At 35.2% G+C, this 23,783-nt stretch overlaps 2 protein-coding genes and 1 long non-coding RNA gene across 8 annotated transcripts; 1 reads left to right on the top strand and 2 right to left on the bottom strand.

Moving 5' to 3' along the window:
* Nucleotides 1–3,724: 3,724 nt before the first annotated feature.
* Nucleotides 3,725–4,724, bottom strand: LOC133859802 (uncharacterized). The gene is made up of 2 exons (XR_009898804.1): nucleotides 4,100–4,724; nucleotides 3,725–4,008 (listed from the first exon to the last, which is right to left on the bottom strand). It is a non-coding gene; the product is annotated as an uncharacterized LOC133859802 (long non-coding RNA).
* A 5,916-nt stretch (nucleotides 4,725–10,640) lies between these two features.
* LOC133860069 (uncharacterized) lies at nucleotides 10,641–14,567 on the top strand. 6 transcript variants are annotated; one of them, XM_062295715.1, is made up of 12 exons: nucleotides 10,641–10,910; nucleotides 11,410–11,670; nucleotides 11,930–12,013; nucleotides 12,099–12,157; nucleotides 12,249–12,387; nucleotides 12,506–12,602; nucleotides 12,696–12,762; nucleotides 13,236–13,334; nucleotides 13,585–13,680; nucleotides 13,786–13,940; nucleotides 14,046–14,147; nucleotides 14,274–14,567. In XM_062295715.1, exons 2-12 carry the CDS (start codon nucleotides 11,445–11,447, stop codon nucleotides 14,440–14,442), a joined length of 1,293 nt encoding a protein of 430 aa, XP_062151699.1. In that variant the 5' UTR covers nucleotides 10,641–10,910; nucleotides 11,410–11,444; the 3' UTR covers nucleotides 14,443–14,567. The 6 variants fall into 6 exon arrangements, with proteins under 6 accessions (XP_062151699.1, XP_062151693.1, XP_062151695.1 ...); XM_062295709.1 differs by lacking the exon at nucleotides 10,641–10,910 and having other exon boundaries at nucleotides 11,140–11,670; XM_062295711.1 differs by lacking the exon at nucleotides 10,641–10,910 and having other exon boundaries at nucleotides 11,142–11,649.
* Nucleotides 14,568–14,615: 48 nt separating this feature from the next.
* Nucleotides 14,616–16,777, bottom strand: LOC133860070 (CASP-like protein 1F2). Its single transcript, XM_062295716.1, has 3 exons — nucleotides 16,458–16,777; nucleotides 15,534–15,657; nucleotides 14,616–15,055 (listed from the first exon to the last, which is right to left on the bottom strand). The coding sequence occupies exons 1-3, from the start codon at nucleotides 16,670–16,672 to the stop codon at nucleotides 14,831–14,833; spliced, it is 564 nt and encodes a 187-aa protein (XP_062151700.1). The 5' UTR covers nucleotides 16,673–16,777; the 3' UTR covers nucleotides 14,616–14,830.
* Nucleotides 16,778–23,783: the final 7,006 nt, after the last annotated feature.

Below are 23,783 nucleotides of genomic sequence, written 5' to 3'. Positions count from 1 at the left end.
TAAAAATAAAAACTCAAAACGAGGTCATAGTTCCATAGCCCCCTGGTCCCATTGGTTTCGCCCTTCCCTGTAACTTCTATTCCCTATACACAATACACTTTAGTTTTCTATTCTAAAAAAAGCATCCGTTGTAGCTTTTATCAAAAATAACGAGGACGGAGTCGTTATTATTTTTTATTTTTAATGAAATCCTTCGTACATATTGAAGTGTAATTTAAAAAAAAAAAATAAAAAAATGAAGAAAGTCTATATTTTTGCTCAAATTCAAATCCAATCAAAGCTGGAGTATTTTATCCAAAAAGAATTGCGGTTCACACTGGCCTGACTGACCATAAAATTCCGTACTTGGCTGCGATGAGTACTTAATTAGATTTTCCCTGTAGTTCAAAGAGGTTAAATTAGTTATTCTTGTAGAAACGTGAATTAATAGTAATTAAGTGTAAATCAATACTCGAGACACGGTGATGAGCATGATGCACTAACATTACGCAAGACAGTTGCATGCATGCGGTAAATTATCAAGTTTACTTGCAATTAGTAAATCTAAATAAAAAATTAATGAGAAAAGCTATTTTAGACAAGTATTAAAGAAGAATAAGAACACAACACTAAGGGTCTGTTTAGAATTGCGATTTCGTAGACAAAAATTGTGATTTTAAACCAAATAATAGAAAATGAAACTTTTGAGAATTAAGTTTTTAAAAAATTACAATTTGAAAACGCAAAAATTTGCTTTTTCAAATAATAGGTAAATTGGTGTTTTTTTTTAAAACATAGAATTTTAACGGTTAATCTGAGATTTTAAAGGCCAAACAACGATTTTGTCACACGCTTAATTGCTTTTTTAAAAATTACTTTTTCAATTCCCACATTCTAAAATCTATTTTTGAAATTGCACTTTTTAAAATCGCAAACCTAAACGAACCTAAATTTCAGTCTCAAATATTTACTAATTGGTCAAAATTTTTATCTCTAGGATATTATAAAGACCAAAAGTTTAATGCCATTGCCCAGCCTTCCCCTCTCTCCTTATTCATTGGAACTCTATAGTTAGTATCCTCCTTTTGTCTATGGAGTACTCCATATCCACTTTCAGATCAAGTTGTGATGTCTATCACTTTGCCGGATACCACAATGATGCTTCTCTTTGGTAGCTTTGGTTCAGCCATCATCAGTGATTCTTGGTAGAAGAATATATTGATATTGTACGGTATTTTTCTTGAATATATTTTTTATATTGAAAGGAAAAAAAAAAGTGTCTGTTTTTTTGGATCTCGTTCGTTTCATTCCCCAGTATTGGTTGGTTTTGTTCCATCTGCGCACAAATCCTCTTGTTTCATAGCCCAGAAAAGTTGTTGACGTTGTTGTCACACTAGGTGTGTTTCATGATCGAAAAAAAAAAGGAAAAAGAAAGAAGAAGAAGAAGAGAGAGAAAAGAATAGAAGACTATTTGCGCTCTCAGAATTCGGATCTGCCCTCAGTGCCGCCGACGCCTTCATATCACGCCAGCACCCGTTGGCCGTTGCCTCTACCGCGATACGAGAAGATGTCTCTCTACAGGCCAGTTCGAGCTTTGTTCTTCGTGCTTCAGAAATACAATTGTCTTCTTTTGTTTTGAAAAAAAAGAAAAAGGAAAAGGGTGTGATGATTTCTCTGTATCTCTTTTACGAAAAAAAATAAAAGAGGCAAGAAAAAGAGAGAAAAAAAAAAAAGAAAAAAAGAAAAAGAAAAGAAAAGAGATCACTATGGTACATGCATGATGATACTGGCACCTTCGTAGCAGGTTCAGTTCCACCAAGCCTATCTTCTCCGTCAGTCTGCCGCCATACAAGACCGCGCCATCTCAGCCACCGTCCACTGCAGATCCATCCACCATCAATCGACTCGTCCACAGCACAGCTCCGAGTTCCGCCTCTCCCAGCCACCTCTCATGGCTGTTTTCAGGTCTTTCTAGCTTTGATCTTGCAAGTCCCTTGTTTTTCTATTAAAATATATATATATATATATATATATATATATATATAGAGAGAGAGAGAGAGAGAGAGAGAGAGAGAGAGAGAAAAGAGGAAGAAATGAAGAAGAAGGAACCCTTGATTTTCTCTTATTCCTGCATGTTGTGATATGTCTTTTTTTTTTTTAAAAAAAAAATAGAAAAGAAAAAAAAGAATAAGAAGATTCGGGTTATACTCGACCCAGAGGAGGAACAAGGAGACAAAAGAAGAAGAAGAATAATAATAATGAGATTTGGGTCCTATCCAACCAAGAAGAAGAAGAAGAAGAAGAAAAAGAAGAAGAAGATGATGATTTGGGTCCTACCATATTCAAAAAATCAAAAATTAAAAAAGGTCAAATTGCCCACATTTCTTTTGGCATTTGAGGTACTCCCCAAAACTCATACCTATTTCAGCCCACAGTTGGCTCCTTTTCTTTAGCCCATAGATGACCCATTTCTTTGGCCCATAAATGGCTCATTATGCGTTTAGCCTTTGAAGTACTACCCGAAATCTCGCTACCTAGGCTCATTTAGCCCACAGTTGGCTCGAAGAAGAAGAAGAAGGAATTAAGGAGGAAAAAGGAAGGACGGAGAAGAAGAAAAAGAAGAAGGAAGATGAAAAAAAAAAAAAAAAAAATCAAATTCAAGATTTCAGAATTTTCCACTTTGAGTTTGTAAGGGATGTTAGAAGAATATATTTCTTAATAATATAATAAATATATTATATTGATATTGTATGGTATTTCCCTTAAATATATTTTCTATATTAAAAAGAAATGTATTATACGGTACTTTCCTTTTATAATGGTGATTGTAATTAGTTTTGATGGTAATCAAATCAATCAAAATTGATTATCATTTTTACCTATCTCAATTCTTCTATAAATAAGAGTATTCTATATTGTAAATCAATTAAGGAATAAAAGCAAAAATGTAGCCATTTGAATTTTATCATGTGGATGTAGGTCATAGACTGAACCACGTAAAAATCCTCTCGTCTCTTTTTATTATTTCCGCACTTTATCTTCTATTTCTTTTAGGTTATTGTTTTCTTTCAATTCTCTTCCTGTTATCGTTTTAAAGGTGACTTGCTACTGCAATAGATGCCATCTCAGGCAATTCCAACACTACGACCCTTTCAAACCGTCATATGATGCGACCCCTCTCTTGGCTTGTGAGTCAAAAATCCAATGGGTTGGGCTAATATTTTGGCCTATTCCTTATAGTTTTTAGGTTTATCCAACATTGTTTGGTTGTGCTAGGATGTTTGTAGGACTGCCCCACTTCACAAAAAAACATGAATGAACAATAGCGAGTAATTAGGAAACTATTACAACCCGAATGCTTAAAAAAGGGAAGGAGAAAAGTTTCAAACTGCCTAAGAAATTAATTAACTTCCTTATCAACGTTGATGGGAAGCTCGTCAAGATTAAAATCATCAACAAATAACAGTACTTTGGCAAGAGATCGCTTTGTTGGCTCTGGCTTCTCACTTGCTTCAGTCCTCCTCCGATCTAAACAAATCTCACTCTCTTCTACACCGGCCAAGTCCAGCAGTTGTAGAGTAACCCAAGAGAGGCAGGGGGCACACGTACGTGAGGTCGATGGTAAATCCTTTTCCAGGGTTAACAATCTCTAATGCATGCAGGGTGCAAAACAGTTCTCTAGCTCCAAGACTTTTAATGTGCCAAACAGAAGCTTGTTGATAAAGAAGAGAAGATATAGCGCATGAAAGAGAAGAGCCTGTCAGTTTAGCCAAGGTGACTTAATTGCATGGGAACTAAATAAGGTTTCTAGACAATATTAATCACTTCAACTTTAACCTCTTGCAAGTACCTTGCAAGTCATGATCCATGGCTACCAAACAAGACTCTTATCTTCATGTTAGACCTTACTTCCTCGTAAACTTGTACTGTCAAGTAAACGGTCTCCACTATAGGGTGCCAATAAAACTTTGGCTCCATGACGTACATATATATAAGGTATCAAAAGCTTTTTGGTGAAGAAGAGAAGACCTGACATGAAAGAGAAGAGCTTTGTTAGTTTAGCCATGATGACTTGCGTGAAAACCAAATAAGATTTGTAAACAATATTAATCACTTTGACCTTTTGCAAGTAGCAGATAAGTCATCCTTAGCTACCAAACGAGATTCTTATCTTCATGTCAGACATCACTCACGCTTAAGCTTGTAACACAAATTGAAGAATCTCGCAATATATCTCTCAACATATATATATATATATATGTGTGTGTGTGTGTGTGTGTTTTTTAAAAGCTTGTTGGTAAAGAAAATAAAACCTAGCATGAAAGAAAAGAGCTTGTCAGTTTAGCCAAAATAACTTGTATGAAAACCAAATAAGGTTTTCAAACAATACCAATCATTTTAACCTCTTGTAAGTAGCAGACAAGTCATTCTTGGTTACCAAACAAAACTCTTATCTTCATGTTAGATCCTCTTTCTCTTAATTAGCTTTGGCTGTGAACTGAACAATCCCTATAAAAATAATACTCCTAATCAATGATACATAATATTTGAAAAGCTTGTTGGTGAAGAAGAGAAGTCTAACATGAAAGAAAAAAGCTTGTCAGTTAAGCCAGAATGACCTGCCTGCAGGAAATCCAACAAGGTTAGTTTCTAGATCACAATACCAAACTTTATAACCTCTTGCAAGTAAAGGAGGCAAGACATTCTTGGCTATCAAACAAAACTTTAATCTTCATGTTAGACCTCACTTCTTCTCAAGTATTCCTGCTCTAAAGGGAAATCTTGGAGTTTCTACTTATAGGCGGCGAAAGAATTGAGAGTAGATTCCGGTAGCAAGTTTTGCCGTATAGTTTTTCTTCTCGTCAAGTGCATGCATCATTTTGCTGCCCATAAATGGAATATATTCCTTATCTGCATGTTGAGGGGACCCTAATTAATGTACATTATCTTCATGTGCTTTCAGCTCAACAGTGGAGAAAGAATTTCCACTCGCAGAAAACTGATCACGAAGACCTCAATCTGCCACTAGTCACATGGCTAGCTCCTTGGTCAATCTACTTGTACTGATCGAACAAATGTACTCTACTGATATGGCAGACCTTAAGCTCGATCCTTGAAAGGATTTGCATCATCGAGCTCAACTTGGTTCACCGAATTATTTTATAAGATCGAAAGAGAAAGACTAGCTAGCTTCATTCACAAATATACAGGGATTGCTTCAGACCAATCCTTGTTTTTTCTCAGCTTGTTTCGTGCTCGATCGGTGCCTTATTCCATAGCCTTTTGAACATTGTTTTTCGTTGGAGATCAAATCAATGAATCATCAAGTCTAATATGGGAGAGAGAAAGGAAGAGGGGACTGTATGAGAGCTTTGGACTCTTAAATTATTGATTAAGTAATTAAATTTACTTATTCCTAACAGTTTAATTAGCTAGCTTTTGAAACAAGTGATGATTTAACATAATATTAATGCAGGTCAAGGTCTTGAGTTCTCGAACTCTGTATTTTTCATTGAGTATAACTTATGTCCGGCCGTGGCAGAAAGGAATGTTTTTGGCCCACCAATAAGAAATCGACACGTCAGCTAAAACTCAAAAAATGAAATGCTGCTGATTTACTAGATCTCTCTTGCAACTCTCCATTTTACCCTTCTAAAAAAAAAAACCTCCCACCGCTCAAGAAAATCATGATCCAGCCTGAAGAAAAAATCACAATCCATCGCCCAAACCTGCAGCCCCATCGTGGCACTGCTCAGGCTGGAAAGCCGCCTCCACGGGGCCGCGTGGCCACTACCCAGCCCGCGGCCCCGTGGAGGCTGGGAGTGGCAGCGTGGCCACCCCAGGCCACTGAGAGATGGCCACGTGGCTACCCTTGGTCCATGGGGCGGTCGCGCAGTTACCCCTGGGGCCTAGTGTGGTCTTCGGGCCATTTAGGGTTGGCTGCGCGGCCACCCCCGGCAACTGGAAGGTGGCCGCACGGCTACCCCCGATCCATAGGGCAGCCACGCCGCCACCCCGGAGTCTGAGAGTGGCCTTCGGGCCAACCCTTTTGTCCGGGCTGTCACTCATCATCGGCCCAGGTCGACTTTGACTACCGGCTCATTGGTGGCGATTGTGGTTGTGGTGGCAGCGTGGCGGGTTGGGCTGGGGGTGGGGTTTCAGCCGGTTGCGGTCTTGGTTGCTTGAGTTTTTTGTTCGTTTTTTTTTTTTTCATGAATTTGACTTGATTGGGTGTTTTCACCCTATATTGCTTTGGTGTGCTAAACTGACGTGTCAAGTGCTTATTAGTGGGCAAAAAACTCTTGTTTTCTGTCAAGACTGTATAGAAGGGGCTCTCTTTTTCATTTAGCTCCAATTTTAAAAAATATTCTACATGTTGGGCATCCTTTACTAAAATGGAATTTGAGCTATATGTGAAAAAAAGTGTTAAAGTATTGATTAAGTAATTAAATTTATGTCTTTCTATCAACTTAAACTTTTGGATCAAATGATAATTTTATATGTTAGTCTTATAATTAACCATCTAGCTACTAAACAACATTGCTAAAACTCATTTCCTTCTAGGCTTTGTCCCACCGGGATGATTTAGGCTATTGGGGCATCTGCATTAATCCCATGTTTATTAATTTTATTATGTTAAGATGTTTTAATCAAATAAGTTTCGTAGGGCATGCACAGATGGAAAATCACTTGATTATTTAAGTTTTATTATTATATAATTTAATGTTTGACCTTATGATTCCGTAAATTATATTTTCTTATATTATTACTTGTATTACAAAAAATTCACTGTTTCGCTTCTCTTAAAACACGACGTGAACAGTGAAATAAGCGACGTGAATTGTCTGAAATATGTTACCTTACCGCCTTTGAAATTTAAAGGTTAACAAACTTAGCCGGTTAATACTCCGTGTTGAGACTTAATTGATCTATACAAGCATTACTTTATTTTTCTGGGAAAAAAAGCATAAATCAGAAGTTTAGTGAAAACGACGAGGACAAGATCTTCAATTACGTACACGCTTTGTTGAAATTCTTGACATTGATTAAGGCTTAATTTTTATATATATAAAGGTCGATAGTCAAGTTAACATCCATAATGTGAGAGCCTAAAACACAAGAAGCATGCTAGAGCACCTCTTGGTGTTTTTTCTGGTATACATCTAGAATGACATAACTAGATGTAATTTTTTTGATTTAAAAATTTCATCTATGCCATTCAAAAAGATATAAATAATCTATATCATTTCAGATGTACACTTAAAAAAAAAAAAAAAAAAAATCAAGAGATGCTCTATCGATCATTCCTCAAATTAAACATAAAGTGAATAAGAAGAAAAGCAAACGCGTAGGGCTATTTTTAGGTGGAGGCATCCAATTTGGATTGACGTTGGCAATAGAATCATGTTCCCCAGAGATTGGAATTAAAAAAGGGGTTGGACTAAAAGATATTTGTAAGTTGTAAGCTCTTGCTATCACCAAAGTCTTACCTCCAACTTTAGTCAAAATTCAAATTCGTCAAACACGTCTATTTTCATCATCATGCATGGCATCTCCAAAAGATCAGGAGGTCAGAGAGCCCCATATATGCATGGCAGTTCATGAGGATGAGAGCAGAGATAACTCCGCTATCAAACTCACACGGAATCTGGAATATTTAATTTCTTACTTGGCAAAAAGCATAAGTCTAATTTTAACAAAAAAACATTTGTTCACTACAAGTGGCTAGCTAGCTTGATCAAGGAGAGCCATGTACATGTGACTAGTGGCTGATTTTAATTGAGGTATTCATGAATCATGAAGATAATATACGTTGTTTAGGGTCCCCTCAACTGAAAAAGAATATATTCCATTTATGGGCAGCAAGATGATGCATTTGATCTCGTGACACAAGCTAGAAAGCTTGCGACCCGAATCTAGTCTCATTAATTCTTTCACTGCCTATAAATACAAACTCCAAGACTTCTCATTAGAGCAGGAACACTACTTGAGAAGAAGTGAGGTCTAACATGAAGATTAAAGTTTTGTTTGATAGCCAAGAATGACTTGCCTTCTTTACTTGCAAGGGGTTAAAACGTTTGGCATTGTCTAGAAACTAACCTTGTTGGATTTTCAGGCAGGTCATTCTGGCTTAACAGACAAGCTTTTTTCACTCATGTTAGACCTTCTCTTCTTCACCAACAAGCTTTTTCAAATATTATATACCATTGATTAGGAGTATTATTTTTATGGGGATTGTTCAGTTCATAGCCAAAGCTAATTAAGAGGAAGAGAGATCTAGCATGAAGATATATAAGAGTTTTGTTTGATAGCCAAGAATGACTTGTCTGTTACTTGCAAAAGGTCCAAGTGATTGATATTGTTTAGAAACCTTATTTGGTTTTCATGCAAGTCATCTTGGCTAAACTGACATGCAGGCTCTTCTCTTTCATGTTGGGTCTTCTCTTCTTCGCCAAAAAGCTTTTGAAACATTATATATCCTAGAGTCAGAGTTTTATTGGCACCCTACAGTGGAGACTGTTCACCTTACAGTACAAGCTTACAAGGAAGTATGGTCTAACATGAAGATAAGAGTCTTGTTTGGTAGCCAAGGATCATGACTTGCTTGGTACTTGCAAGAGGTTAAAGTTGAAGTGATTGAGATTGTCTAAAAACCTTATTTGGTTCCCATGCAAGTCATGACTTTGGCTAAACTGACAGGCTCTTCTCTTTCATGTTAGACTTTCTCTTCTTTATCAACAAGCTTGAATTTGACACATATATATGCCCTGGAGCTTGAGAATTATTTGCAACGTACCCACATTGGATATTGTTCAATTTGCAACAAACTTCAAAAGAAGTAAGGTCACCGGCCATAAAGATAAGAGTCTTGTTTGGTAGTAGTACTCATGGATTGTTAGGTCAATTGTAACTGCATATATCTATCTTTTGCTATTGGTTAATGGTGTATTGGTTTACCCAACCCTTGCTAAGCCCATATACGCTTGACTGCCCAGGGTATGATCACTACATAAAAAAATTAATTTTAAATAATCCCAACGTACAATTTATATGAACTCCTCCTTTGACAAAATCTCACAACTGGAAATGGAAAGCCTATTTTATTGGGTTATAAGAAAAATAAATAAATAAATAAAGACAATTCAATTGGTGGAGTGCCATCATTAAGAACATTGGATATATATCATTTATGAACAGCCTGTAATCTGCCCATGGTAACGTGACACATGGGAAGGTGGCTCATTTTTGGTACCATATATAATGCATCATGGATGGTGGTCGGTAGATGTTTTATGAACATTGGCGAGGTTGATGGCAGAATCAGGCAGATCCATGGATAGACTCTGAAACTTCCTGTTTATATATTTAATTGACCCTCCATGTTACCTAATTTTATTTTGCAGATAGTTTTTCTAGTTTATATTCTATATATAATGAAAATAAATATAGATCAACATAAGAAGACTTTTGTCAATCTCTGTTGTACAAAACTATTTTGAAGCATGCATGCAAATATGAACCATTAAATCTATTTCGAATGATGGATTCAAATTAAATTCCATAAAATGAGGCTGTCCATTGCATAAAATAATTCAAACAAATGGGGCTCAAATTGTTCAAATACTTGTTAAATCACCATATATGTAGCCCGGATCCCGGCCCGTCCTTGGATAACAATCAGAAGAATGTGATATGGACATAATATAAAATTAAATCTGAATCACTTTTCCAAGATTTTGTCAAATCATCTCCCAATTGGCCAATTATAAGAGATCATAAGAGTAAAGTCCAAGCTAAGAGTCTAAGTCCAAAAAAGTGATTTGGGGGCAAATCAAGGGCTGAGATCTTTCTTGGGAGAAAATAGGTTGGCTCACCAATTATTACAATTTTTAATGCAAATTTTACTAAAGAGATGCCCAAAATCATGGTATTTACAAATTTTACGATCCACGTGATATTTACTTGTCACTTATTAAATAATTAAATTTAATTGTGTGCAAACATAATATAGATGTCAAGCCAATTTATAAATCTAAATTACATTTATCACATTGTTACTAAATAATTAAATTTAATTAACGGTCATGACAAAATAGACTATCCGATTATGGTAAAAATTAGAATAAAAATGTCGGGCACCCATGGCCCACAAAAATTGCCCCCGCTAGTGACACGAAAGGCACGTGCTTAGTAGCGGATCAAGATTCCATACAATTTTTTTAAAAAAAATTGATATTTCTTTGAAATCAAACCCTTCTCTTTTTTTTAATTTTTTTTGTAACAAAATGACGTAAAAAATTCTACATATTAAAGATATAACATCTTAACAATGAAAAAAAAAAATTCCAAAAGATTATTATTTTTTTTATTTTTTCACTTTTGCCAAGACTTTTCAATTTTACTAAATTGAAAGATAGTACTTTGCTTAAAGCTTCTATACGATATAAAGTGTAAGAAAAACACATTTTGAAATGATTTTTTTTTAATTTTATTATTAACATATTATATCTTTAATATATAGCAATTTTTTACGCTATTTTGATGTAAAAAAGAGCTTGATTTTTTTAAAAAAAAAAAAAAAATTTGAGATTCGCTCGGTAGCTAAGATTTAGGACCAGGTGACTCAACCAGTGGATCGAACACAACGAACTCATATAACGATGACTCTCCTCCAGATGGAATAAACAACTATTTACGTACTCATATTTCTACAGATTTTCAACGGGCTCCTTTAACAACGCGAGACTTCTACGTCTCCGCCATGTGAGATATGTCTCGATCTCTGAGCTTCCTATTCCCAGATTCTCTCTCTCTCTCTCTCTCTCTCTGAGATGGCCATATTAACAAGAGACTAGCCATGTCCACTGCACCCTGCTGGAAGCTTCAAGCCTTCAAATAGCTCTGTCACGCCTACCTGCTCTGTGTCAACAGTAAGTCATTTCAAGTTTGTCTCTTTTATATATGTATATATATATATATATATTTTTATATAATATTATGCTCAGTTGCTCTGAACTCTCTCTTTCTTCTTGCTTATTTATCAACTTGTACTTGTTCTGTTTTTCTTTTGGTACTGGGTTTTCATTATTGAATATGCAGTGCACCTATCAACTTGTAGTTGTTTTCTGTTATCCTTTCAGTGCTGGCTTTTTATTAATATTGGATATGAATCTTCTCCTTTTTTAATTGTCCCATCTGCTTCCACCGCTATCAGTGAATGATTTTATCCAATCTTTTACCTTCCAATCCACCCCCAACTAATTTTTCTTTCTCTATTAATTTCCTACCCTCTTCACTAGAGCTGATCTTTAGCATAGCTTTGGTGTTGGATGCCTCAGTTATGCCTGGTTATCTCATTGTCTTAAAAGTTCTTTCCCTCTACTGGAGCTAAAATATCGAGTTGGATGCATATTGGTGCTTTTTTTGTAGGATGTTATGTTTGGAACAAATCCCCACCAAGAAAAATGGGTTGCACTTCTTCTATGTACGCTGTTGGAAGGAAGAAGAAGAAGAAGCTGAGTGTCCCCGAAGTCGTTGTTTTCATTCCCTCAATGCGAATTCCGGTACAATGTAATCTTCAAAGGCCGCTTAGAGGGCTAATTCCCAAAGATCTTGCCGATAGGTTGTCTTGCATCCGGAATCAGATTGTGCTGGTGGCAGAAGATACTGGTCTGGCTTATATGCGCTTTAGTACTAATGCTGAACTATTTTTTTCTCTTTATTTTCTGTTTGGTTACTAAGGAAATGTAGGAAAAGAATAATAGGTGATAGAATTAATGAATTGGAGATGTTTTATCATCTGGGACTATTTTGCTTAATTAAGATGAGTGTTTATTTCAACTTTTGGAATCCAGAAAGATCTTTAGAAATTTTAGTACTTACAGTAATTCTGTCAGCAATTACCAAATGGATCATTATCGAAAGTGTTTTTACTAAGCATAGATTGTAGCTCTTGCAGGTGGATCAGCTATACCAGAACTACGGCAAACACTTGAGGAATACTTGTCTGTTTTGACTGGACTCACAAAGAAAGGTATCATAATTCATCTCTCCCTCTCTCTCTCTCTCTCTCTCTCTCTCTCTCTCTCTCTAATGGAAGATAATGTGCCATCTAACAGAATATGGTATTGAGGGACTCGTAGAATTCAAGTGGAAGAATTTAGAAGATGGACGGCATGTAAGACAATCAGAAAACTCATTCTCGAATTCTAATGTGTATAACTTTGATTGTTTCCAGTATGGTAAAACCTAGACCAAAACTTGATTAGCAGGAAACGTGTGTAGCCAGCTCCTGGTTTGAATTGCTCTCTGTTGTTCACCTAATGGCTACGCTGACTTTGTCAGAGGCAGATTCGTTAATGATCCCTAAGGACCACTCTGGTTCGGGTATAAGGGTTGTATCTTCAGGTTTATACTTATTCTTACGGCCGCTTTCATGTCTGTTCTTCAATTCTTTGTGGAGCCAAATCTCACTAAATGGTCTATGTGTTGACTAATGAATAGTCATCTAAATGTCTACCACCAGATTGCAAGAGGGATGCTGTTGATTTGTTACTTAAGGCAGCAGGGTACTTGGAATTTTGTGTCCGGGATGTCTTGGTTCGCATACCACCAGTTATCAAGTATGTAAACAGCTTACAAAACTTTGAATCCTTTAGACATCTCTTATATCAACCTTTATTGGTGTAACTAAGAAATCACATGCACATAACCAGGGAAAGGTTGCCCGAAGATTTGCAGGATGGTGTACTGGAGGCAATTTCCATTCAGGCACTAGGCCAGGTATTCATTACTCTAGTTCACCAAATTTAGATGTTTGATTTTGTTACTCAAAGTCTGCTGGTATCTGGTCTGCATCGCTTGTTCATGATATTTCTTTCTCTACAGTGGTTGTTTTCATATCAGATAACTGCATCACAAGAATCTTAGAAACTAAAAAGCAAAGTGTCTTTCCTTTTCTATCATTTGAAGCGTTTCTGTCTATGGAGTTAAAACAGGCATTGAAAATACTATAAATATTTGAAATTTCCAAGCATAAAACACTGACATGCATGCTGACCCCCGATTATTACTTACCCCAAAAAGGAAAAACAGCAACAACATGCACACAGAAGTTAATCCATATATTTGGTACTTTTTTCCCTTCTTTATCTTTTCATTGGTCTATCAGTAGCTATTTAATGCACAAACTAATTGCTAAAGTCTAACCTGAGTTTAGAGATATTCATAGACATTGATCTTGATAACACATTCAGGGAACTGAAATTCAGCTTGGTTTAGCTGTTGAATGTCAAAAGGCCACTTTATCAGTGAAGAGAAGGTTGGCATGTGAACAGCTGAGCTATTTTAGCCAGGTAATCTTGCGTAAGAAAAAAGTTCAATTCATCACCAAGCTCTTATACAATGCTTTATGATATGCTAGAAACCATATTTTATAAAGAGTAAATTTTAAGGTGGGCCTAAAAGATTCTGACAACTTTTCAAGTGACGTTAATTGAGAAGTGTGCATGTTCCTTGCAGAGAAATATTTGTCTTTTTGTCTATGAATCAACCTTCACCACAGCACCTCTCACGGTTTAATGTGTTTCTCCTATGTTTGATCAGGCTTATCACTGCTTGTCAGGAGGAGACATGGACACCAATAATGGGTGTGGAAAGAAGCATCTCTGGTTCATCAAATGGAAATTCCTTGAAGCAAAGGTTTCTACTGCAATCAATACTAAACTCTCATTATTATTCATTCTACTGGCCATGTTCGGTAAATGTTGTGTATCTAATTCTAACTACTATATTTTATATCATCAGGCTGCAGCTTACTACTACCATGGTCTGATCCTTGACAAGGGCAATGAACCATCCTTTCATGTTAGTGCCGTGTGCTGCTTTCTTGCCGCAGAACAACTTCTGTCAGAGAGCAAGAAGGCATGCTTGAGCTTTTCCCTTGCAGCTCCTGTGACCAGGTTGCGTTTGATTAGTTGTACATGTAGTGCAAGGATTTCACATTATCCTTGAAAAAACTTTTTTCTTTTTCTTTGCTCAATCCTCTTTTGTTTTTCTTTGGCAAGGGCTCCTCCACTATGGGGATCTATGAAGCATTTACATCAGAAAATTCCTGAAGTTGCATCAAGGAAGTCTCAGATGTATGGCTACCTCTTAGAACAAGAGAAGTAAGTGTCTTCCTATGTAATCCTCCTCTGTTATCTAATTTCATTTGATTTCCTCCCCGGGATGCATTTCCCTAAAAGATGAATATTGAGCTTTTATACCAAATAACTAAATTTGTGGTGATGCAGGGCTCTCCAAGCATTGCCTGACCTACCAGATTTTCAATTGTCATTAAGGCCTGATGACTATCAACCACCCGAAATTGATCCAGCTTGGGATAGTGAAAAATGGGAAATTGAGGGCCAGCCTCTGAAAGATCACCTCAAGGACAGTGAAGATGATATTGAAACTGAATGAACACTTGAATGACCTCTTCTTATTTCTCTCTGTAGTTGGATTCAAAGTTTTATGACTAAACTTCATCACATTTTTATAAAAGCTAATACATTATGACAGAATAGAAACAAGAAATGTTTCCTAGTGCATACAACTCTTCAAATAGATAAAGAAAGGAAAAATGCAACACAATAAGACATCAAACTTAACTTCTTCAAATTGATTTCTGTTAACAGAGACAAAAGGAGCAGAAGCAGACAACCTTTGCATTATCTTTATTTTCTGTTTTAAAAAAGACAAAGAACAAAGAACCTTCCCTACATATGTTACCAAAGCCCCGACTTGGCCTTTTCAACCAGATCATTCTCAGCTTCCTAGTCTTTTGAGTCTTTGTTCTCTTCTGGTGATTTCACTCGGTAGCTTGAGACATGAGCTTGCTGGCAGAAATGATGGTAAGTGCCAAGTAGGATAAGAAAGCCGAGTAAGAAAAAGCCACAGATACCAACATTCTGTTGCAAAACTTGCCCACACGTCCACACACGGCTCCCCAACCTATCTTCTCTTCTCCAAAACGACCAATGTAACCAATCCCAGTTGCCGCCGCACATCCAGATATCATCAAAACCATCATCACCTGTAGTGTAAATTTATACGAGATTAAAAAGCTACTCATACTATTAATTGTACTAAAATTTCTCTCTTCTTTATCAGCCTCACCGTTACTATCAATCTACCGCCACTATCATTAGGGGTGGCCAGCCACCCCTTTGGTTAGTTTCGGGTGGTTAAACTGCCTTAATGGCCGACCATAGGAGCGGTTCGGTCACCCCAACTGCCTAAATTACCCATTTTGCCAAAAGGGGTGGGTGTGCCAGGTGAGAGTAGTTCGGCTTACCCCAAAGTAACTGAAGGGGTGGGTGTGCCAGGTAAGAGTAGTTCGGCTACCCCAAAGCAACTGAAGGGTTGGCCGGCCACACTTAATGGTGGTGGAAAACTAGTAGTAGCAATGCGGCATTGCACTCGATGCATGTCAATCCAGTTAAATATAGCAGTTCACGTACAATCATGTGTTACAATTGCATACAGCAAAGGAAAGCACCAAAATTGCTTACCATATCATGTAAAAATAGGTAGAAATATTTTGTGAGGTATGACCTTGAGCAGTTCATAAGGTAAACAAAGATCAGTGACAGTGCAGAGAAGGCACACACCATGATGTCAGCGCCAAGCAAGAACCTATGAGAGAAACCAAATTAAAGGGGTCAAACTTAGCTCTTTGAGTATAACAGAGGCGCAAACTCTAAAAGGATTTGTTCTTATTTTTGTTTTCTGAATAAATTAATATGCAAGTTGGAAATTTATTATGTAAAAAACTCAAAATGTGACCTTGGATTTTTCCTGCTAAATCCACACTATGTCCAAATTTCTATGGCCTTTCAATTCTTGGTATTAATGGCAGTTGTGATTTGGTATTTATTGCATCAATTATTTGCGGGTAAAAATCATGGGGTTGGGTATTTATTGGAATAAGAATCTCCATTTCAAATGAAATTGATATTATATCCATTTTATGGTCATGATTTGAAGTTGTTACATTTTACGTGTATGTGAAGTCAATGTTGGCGCGTATTTTAAAAAATTTAAATCATATACACAATTAGATATACCAATTTTAAATCATGGTATCTATTTCATTTGAAATGGAGAGGATCATTGTCCGTATTTTATTACATATATTATTTGGTATTAACGCATGTAGGTAAAAACCATGTGGGCCGCGCATGATTAGCAAGGTCAAAAATCTACCAAATTCAGCTTATGAATAGAAATTCATTTGAAACGCCCAATAAAAAACTAGGAATTGGTTTTCCAAAACAAAACCCAAATGAGAAATGAATTCAGCGGCCCAAAACAATGCAATTGAATCAGTTTTTTCCAATTTTGAAAAACACATCCGAGTTGGGTCCGCTTCCAAACAAGGTTAAAGTCTGAATCTTTCAATGGTATTTTTTTAGTAGGATTAGATAAGTGTTTACTTCAAAGCAGAAGAGTAGGAATAGCGGGCTTCGAAAGTGAAGCCAAACATCACGACGGATTGACTGCTGTTGACCATCAGTGAAATAGCAGGCACTGTGAGTGCAATGGCTAATACTCTGAGGGTGACTTGGGCACTGAAAAATCTTCTCTGTGATGGTTTTGACGGGCCTAAAGATTTCATTTCGAGCATAAATGAGCTTCTTTCTTTATCCATTTGAGAAGACACTATATAAAAAATACCTCTTTTTGCAAATAAAAGAGAGCTTCAAAGCAAGGGCAATGAAAGAGGATGAAATCAAAACTGTGCACAACTTTGAGAGAGCTATAGGGTGAAGCTACTTATATTAAGAAGTAAATGACTATTCCAGGCCTCTAAAGGGTGAAACTACTTATCATGAATGTCAAGGGCTAGCTCCTCAATAGGAAAACATTTTTCAATGAACATTATATTAGATAACATGTCTCTTTCTCGACAACCAAAGCTTAGCATTCATGTTACAAAAATTATGTTAGTGGTGTGATCTTTAATGGTAGAAATGCAATAGCCAATCGATGCGATTTTATGACTCATGAAATCTGATTTTTGTTACTTATATTACGAAGCTCTTATGAGTCATAAGGAGCCAAATAATTATATGGTTGTTAATGTGTTTTTGAGAGTTTTTTTATTTTATTTTATTTTTTTATTTTTATTATTTTTAACTTAAAAACGTGTTTTGATGTGATATAACACATTTGGATAAAGTCAAATGACTTCTCATATGCAAATTAAGCTCCATTGTCATTTGTCAGCACGTCTTTATGCTTTGTTTCTGCGCACTTTGTCATCCACCTTAGGATATAGCCAGGGTTTGTGTACGTGGAAGGTTCTAGAAGCATCTACTAGAAGATGGTGATTGTCTGGATGATTAATTAGTAGCACAATTATTACACAAGACCCCTCTTCTTGTTGCGTTTGAAAAATGAACAAATTTTAGAACAAGCTATGATTCCTCAAATCCTATTAAATTGAAAATTTCTTCATCTTTTTGTAAGAATGACTTGATGCTTATCTACCTAAAACAAAAATAATAATAATACTTAATGCTTCTCGAAAAAGAAAGGCAACTTAAGTTCCCTTCTAGTTACTTTTAGAGGCCAGAAGTCATTGAATATTTGTGAAAACAACCTGTGTTTTGATAGTTTTCTAGCCTTCTAGGTTCAAATAATGGAATCTTCTTAAGGAGGAGATAACTAATTCTTTGTGTGTTAAATTAGTGATTTTAAAATTAAGATTTTTTTTATGGTATCTAACGATATACATGATGTCACGTCATTTAAAAATATTAAATGACATGAAAACATGTACGCCATTGAGTAATGATAAATACTACACCCCTATCACACCCTCATCTCATTGGGTTGATGTGATAAATTGTGATTTATTATTATTATTTTATAAAGGGTCACATCAACCTAATGAAAAAAATGTATAATAATTAATTAGCATTATTCATAAATCATTAAATTTATGAAGTCTAAACCTTTTTTTTTTTTTGGAGAAAATAGTACTGATTTCATTTATATCATGAAGAGAAACTAGAGCAGAAGCTCTAAAAAACCAGAGATGAATTCTCTGGTAAAACAATAGTCTTAATACAATCAGGAATACAACTTAATCATATCCTATTACCTCCATGAATAACCCCTTCTTTTGCCAAAGAATGAGTTGCGATATTAGTTCCACGTGGAGTATAACAAACTTTCCAAAAGAGAAATTCCCTGAGAAGAGACTGAATATCCAAGATAATATTCCCAAGAAAACTCCAAGTCAGCCCCACTCTATTTATAGCATTGACCACAATTAAAGAATCCCCTTCCAAAATAATCGAACTAAAACCCTGATTCTTACAGAATTCAACTGTATGTAAAGCAACCAAAGCCTCAGCAACTTCTAAATTTCTCATAACAATAACTGAATGAGAGAGAGCAACCACAACAAATCCATGAATATCCCGAACAACACAACCAAAACCCAATATTCTCTTCTTAGAATTATGGCTGCATCCCAATTGGCTTTAACAAAACCTATGGGGGGAGGACACCAATTTATAATTCTAGAAGACAGATAAGTACCTTCAGGGTCCAATAAAGAGATGTCAAGCTCCAAAGCTCCCTTATAATCACCAATAGCTGTAGTAGCAGATGAAAGCACGTCATTTGGATGAAGAAAATCTCCTCTATGAAAAACAGAATTCTTGCGAAACCAAATTCTTCGTGCTATCTCCACATTAATATCTACCTCCTCTGGTGAACATAAATCAAAAAACACCTCCACTACCTCCTTAAAGGAATTTCCAGCATTAGAACATTTTTGAATTTTCCGCCCACAAACTCCCCACACATCAGTTGCGGAGGGACATTCCCATAAAACATGATGCACCCTTTCAGAAACTGTTTTACAAAAAACACAAGCAGGGTCCAAATCCATACATTTCCTTAAAAGATTATCTTTTGTAGGTAAGATATTGTGACACGCCCTCCAAATAAACATTTTTGTAGAATTTGGCATTTGCAAATTCCAAAGCCGTTTCCACAATTGATTAAAAACCGAAATATTAGAGCTCTCACCTTGAGAAATCATTTGAAGATCTTTCTCAATATGGTAAGCACTCCGCCCTGTAAAATCACCTGTGGAAGATCCCTCCATACTAAATTTCATTTGAAATTGAGAGGAACCTCCATCTATTTCAACCTCTTCATGAATGCTGCAAACCTGTTGTCGTGCTGCAGGATTCTAAGGCCTGGTGGGCTTGGCCTGACTCAGCCTTCTTTGACAATCTGTATAGGCCCATAGCTAAACGCTCTTGGAACTCAGGCTTCCAGTGTATGGCCGCCAACTGAAGTGTTTTTTTTTTTTTTTTTTTTACTTCTTTCTGACCACTTTTCTTTGGTTGGTGGGAAAATTTTGATTTTAAAAAAAGAGAAAAAAAAAAAAAAAAATCATTTTGATTTTGCCTTTTCAATTTGTATTACTTAATTTCTTGAAAAGAAAAAGAAAAAACACAATTTCGTTGAGCCAGAGAGTTACATGATGGGTTTATACTTTATATAATCAAAACGGCAATTTGTTACAGTAGGGTAAATGGGTAATACCTTTAAGATACCATTAAACGACGGCAATTTCACATACTGGGTCCTCACGTGGGAGAGACCCAGTTTTGAAAACGGCAAAATGCATTGTTTTTTTTTCAATTGGAGTATTCTTTTAATCTTTTCAGTTAGATCTCTTAGCCCAAATCAGCATCTTCTTGCCGTTCAAAGAGTAATTCTACATATCATATAAATGTCCATCAAGTGTCCATCAAACAATGAGGTGGCTTTTAAAATCACCATCTGATCAAATTCATCATTTGATAAATCACACGTCCAATCGTGATTTTAAAAGCCATCTCATTATTTGATGGACACTTGATGAACACTTATATAACATATAAAATTACTCCTGTTCAAATCAATTAAGAAACCATCTTGTCTTTATCTTATGTGAATAAAAAATGTGTTATCTATAAAAAAAAAAAAGTGAAGGAATCAATGCAAAATCTCAATAATATATAGACAGGCATTTATATTTAAATTGTTTGCCAGACTGAACATGCTATCAAATTGAATAAGTTCCTCGGCTAGAGTTAATAGAGAGTCATTTGATATGAGTCAAAGATGAATGATATATATCACAACATTATCTTATTATGCCGACACTTCAGTGATAATTTACCCTTTAATTATTAATATTTTTGTTTTTTGAATAATAATTGATCCAAGAATAGGATTGGCAATGCCTTTTGTTAGCATAATGGCCTAGTGATAAAATATTGGTTCAGAGAATCAAAAAGCACCTTCTACTTTCCGGTTTCTGTCCAACTATCAAACTTTCATCATTGACAGAAAAGTTTCTTGGACTCCTTATAAATTGCTTCCGTTGTGGACTCAACTTGTCACTTTAGCCATCAATAAGCCTTTTCATTCTTCAAGCTACATTATATGACCATTGACTAGTCCCATCCAAACCTCTAACCTTTGTTTCCTTCTTCTGTGAGAGATTCTTCTCCCTTTTGGTTGATACCACTCTCTCTTTTTTCCTTTTTGTTTTCTCTTTTAAAGACAAAAAATATTAACAAACAACAACAAATATAAATATTTAATTTTTTTTTTTTCATTTTAATGACACCTCAAAACATTTTTTCAAACAAAAAAACATCATCTACAATGCATTAAGTAATTATCAAGCGGAGCTAGCTATATATACTTTCTTTTTGGTGCTCTTTTAATCAGTTATTGATTATTCTTCTGGTATTTAGATGATATTTGAAGCCAAATCCATTTTATTGACCTAGTTTATTGATTCCAACAAAATGATTTTGTAAATATATTTTTTTGGGGGTCTTTTTTTATTTTAAGGTTAAAAAAAAAAATATTATGACGTGACATAAAAATAAAAACAGTTTTTGCGTTTTATATTTTAAGTTGTTTATTAATATCTTTAGCTCGAGAATATAAAACAAAAAAAATAGAAAAGAATATTTAACAAATTTATTCTTACGATCGAGAGGAGGACAGGATACGAACAAATAGCCAGTTCTCTTTCGCAAAGAGAAAGTCTAAATTAATATCCTTCTCCTTTCAACTTTTTTTAAAAAATTAACCATTTGATTAAAGGACAAATAGCAATTTCCTTTCGCAAATACATTCCACCAATAAAAACCCATATGGTGGTGAGTCGATCCATCGTATGAAACAACCATGAAATGCCAAACGTATATGATTTATAATATGAAATAGACGTAGACGTACGTACGTGCACATTTTGAAAACCTTAGCTGACCGATCAACTTTTTTATTAGTCCTAGCTAAAATAATAATAGTATAGAATAGTTAGTGAGATAAAAATGTAATTAATAATATTTAAAAAGATGATAAAAAATTTCGAGTTTCCTTTAAGATAATTTATAAAGTTGTCATGTGTTTTTTGAGTATGTGAAAAATACATGATTTTTTTTTTTTTTAAATAGAACTATTAAAAATCATACACTTCTCACATGGTAATTAAAAAAGCATGTGAGAGATACAATATAATTTAATAGACTGAATTGGAGAAATTTCTCTAAACTAGTATTTCCTTAAAAAAATGTTAGACATATAATTCTTTTATAACTTTTGGCACGGGTTAGCATCTGATTGAATGGTATTAAAATGTGTTAAATACTTATTAATTTTTAGCTAATTATATGTTAACACTTGTTAAATACTTATTATTTGTTAGACTATTTAATTTTTAATTTTTTTTTTTAAAAAAATCCCTTTAAAGAGGTGCTTTCCTTTCTTTTTCTTGACTTTTAGTCTGCCTAATTCGTTTGAACGAACTGGGAAGAAAAAACATGAAGTGTACAGCCTTGTCGTCCAACTGTTTTTGTAGAAGGCTGTATATATCGCCGACATACGTCAACAGTCCCATCTTCTCCAATTGTTTCCCTTACTCAAAGAACTGTTATATATACGGCGCGAGTGAAAAAGACCTCTAGTTTTATGTTACAGGTATCCTCCAAATGTGTCGAGTTAGATTGACGGTACGTACGCGGTTTAGTGGGATCACGATACATTAAATAGTGAGATATTTTAGAAGTTTAAAATTCTGAATTTAAATTCAATTATATTATATTAACTAATATTAATGTTATAAATCACATTTTTATTTATAGCTATCTCATAATGTTGATGTGTCCGTTCCAACCAATTTTTTGACTTTTTTGATTTTTTTTTTTTATAAAAACCGATCCAATTATTATTTGGAATTATTAATTATTGTATCTGTATTGTGTGACGATTATGAAATAAAAATAGAATTTCTAACCTTAGTTAAGTAACAATATTCAATAGAACATGAGTGATTAATATAATATACTAGTTATTGGATGAGTGATGCGTAAATATTATAGTCTCGTTAAATTCTTATGGCATTTGTATTGGCTTATGTAAAATTTTAATCCAACCACAAAAATCCCTAATCCAGTCTATCCTTGCTCTAAAATATCAATAATGTAACGTCTCCGAATTATTTTACCCTTAATATATAATATGGATCGGACCGCAACTTTCATATCTTTAAACAAGGACAGAGCTAGCATTTAAAATTTGGGAAGGCAAAATTAAAAAATAACAAAATTTGAAGAGGTAAAATTTTAATTTTTCAAAGAATTATATAAATTATTTTAAAAAATAAAAAATAAAAAAAATAGAGAAAACATGATTGCTTGGGGGATATAGCTCCGCCCTGCCTTTAAACACGATTGTAGTGAATATGACTACATTTTTTCCTTTTGTGAACTAACACCATCAAGCAATATTAACCATGTCATCTGAATAATCTTCGTCACATGATTTCAGAAACATAACATTAGTTCATAAGTTGATAACACAAGAAGATACCGAGCTTGGATCATCACTTAACACGTCCTCAACAAATAATAAATAAGTTCTTTACCGCACGAAAGGGCACTCGATGCCAATCATCAACTATGCCCTTGCAATATATATTAAAAAATTAAATAAATAAACACATATTATTTTTATAGATTGGGTTTAAAGAAGTTAGGAGGAAAACTCTGTCCATTTAGAAATATTTACTTAGATCCCTCACATCGTAAAAATACACATTTCATGCTTGAGTGAGAATTCATGTTTTCCTTTACAATTCATGTATTAAAATTCCCATTATTTCTTGCACGTGAGTTTACTTACCTTGGGTGTTATACTCCTCGACAAATTCTTCTTCGTAATACTCGATCATATCGTCTAAGAAACTTATCTTATTGTTAGTCGGGTCCCCAATGATGAAACCCTAGTCTACCCTTCCTAGTCCCTATCATTGTCTTAAGTTGTACTTTTTTGAACAAACAGTGCCATCTTCTTCATTACAGAGAAGCAATCCCCAAAGGGGTACAATCAGAAAGCCAATACAAAGAGAAAAGCACCAGAAACAACAACTCAGCCCGAAGGCGAAATCAGAGCCTGAAGGCCAAAGATAGTGAACTAGAGATAAAGACTCTCTACCCACTAAGCCAGGAAAAACCTGGCTTAAAGCAGCTACCAAACGGTAGACTGTGATCAAAGGGAATAATTTACAAACAAACACCAAACAGAAACTCCAGAATACAAGCACCGGGAAAAATGACCGCCGAAGTCGGCACGTATAAAGCACGCACTTTCTCTGGAAACCCCCTACCACGGACGACCTTCAAGAACACAGATCGACACCTTCCGAGACCATAAAAGAACGTCGTAACCCA

Source organism: Alnus glutinosa, chromosome 2, assembly GCF_958979055.1.
Source record: "Alnus glutinosa chromosome 2, dhAlnGlut1.1, whole genome shotgun sequence".
NCBI lineage: Eukaryota > Viridiplantae > Streptophyta > Magnoliopsida > Fagales > Betulaceae > Alnus > Alnus glutinosa.
This window is presented reverse-complemented; position numbering and strand designations above follow the sequence as displayed.